The sequence below is a fragment of the Frankliniella occidentalis genome, unplaced genomic scaffold (assembly GCF_000697945.3).
Source record: "Frankliniella occidentalis isolate FOCC.00 unplaced genomic scaffold, Focc_3.1 Scaffold147, whole genome shotgun sequence".
NCBI lineage: Eukaryota > Metazoa > Arthropoda > Insecta > Thysanoptera > Thripidae > Frankliniella > Frankliniella occidentalis.
This window is the reverse complement of record NW_026267274.1, coordinates 82,034-83,079: the sequence shown is the minus strand read 5'-3', so window position 1 is coordinate 83,079 and position 1,046 is coordinate 82,034. Positions and strand designations below refer to the sequence as shown.

Genomic DNA, 1,046 nt, shown 5'->3' with positions numbered 1-1,046 from the left:
CCCCCCCCCCCCCAACAACCCAAACACAACTCGTCGAACGATCTGCATGACACTTTACCTGTTGCCAATGCTCCTCCAGGGACGGCTGCGCCGAGAAGTATCCTGTGTCGTGGATGTCCTGCAGCTCCCGGAAGATGTTGAGGCTCGGTAATATATCCATGGTGACGTCGTTGGAGGAAGGGTTTGGTAAAGGGGGTAGTTCACAGAGACGCACTTCGTGGGAGTATCACTTTCAGTATGCTTTCCTCGACCGGGAAAGACTTTCCAATTTGATTATCACTTTCTTATTTTTAAGATTCCACACTCACAACACCATGCCACGCGCGCACTCCATGACACTGGCACTCGCGCTGGCACTCTGGCGCCTTACACACACTGTCGCGCTGGCACTCGCACTCACTTGTCGCGCTGGCGCTGGCACTCGCGGGCACACACACGCACGTCACACACACACACGTCACTCGTGTTCACTCGTTGGCCGCACGCTCCGCACGCCGGTCCAGGCCCAGGCGGCGGCTGGGGTCCTCGGGGATGAGAAGCGGCATCCAGAGGCAGCCCTGCGGATGCATGACGGGTGACCCGCCGGCGAGAGAGGTCCTCGGGGGGGCAGCGCGAGCGACAGGGAGACAGAGACAAAGAGAGACAGACAGAGAGGGAGAGAGGACACAGCGCGTACACGCAGTCGGTTACTGCCAGGCTCAGCGGCTCGCGCAAGGCTCGCCTCGCTTCCGCGCAGAGACGGCGACGTCACAGATCCTTCCTCGCAGCCGGCTCACAGCGAACTGCCGGCCGGGGCGAGCCGGGTGGCCGCGCACGCCCCCTTCCCTCCGTCTCTCTCGCTCCCGCCGCGCCCCGCCCCGCCCCTCCCCGCCGCGGGCCGCGCCATGGCTCCAGCTTGCGGCAGCGGCCGGCAGGGCGCGCCACGGCGCGGCACTTCCCCGCGCCACGCTCCCCGCCGCCCCTCCGCCGTGGTATGCCCACGGGCACAGCGGCACAGCGGCCTTCTCGGCCTGCGCCAGCCCGGCCCGGAGACCCACGTGGTCCGG

At 66.0% G+C, this 1,046-nt stretch overlaps 1 protein-coding gene across 1 annotated transcript in view; it reads right to left on the bottom strand.

Annotated features, from left to right (window-relative positions):
• LOC127750176 (Krueppel-like factor 6) overlaps positions 1-781 on the bottom strand; it is a 114,790-nt gene extending 114,009 nt beyond the window's left edge. The window contains exon 1 of the mRNA XM_052271045.1: positions 59-781. Coding sequence (XP_052127005.1) covers positions 59-160 — 102 coding nt within the window. The 5' untranslated portion in view covers positions 161-781. The remainder of the gene's footprint in view (positions 1-58) is intronic.
• Between the last annotated feature and the right edge of the window lie 265 nt (positions 782-1,046).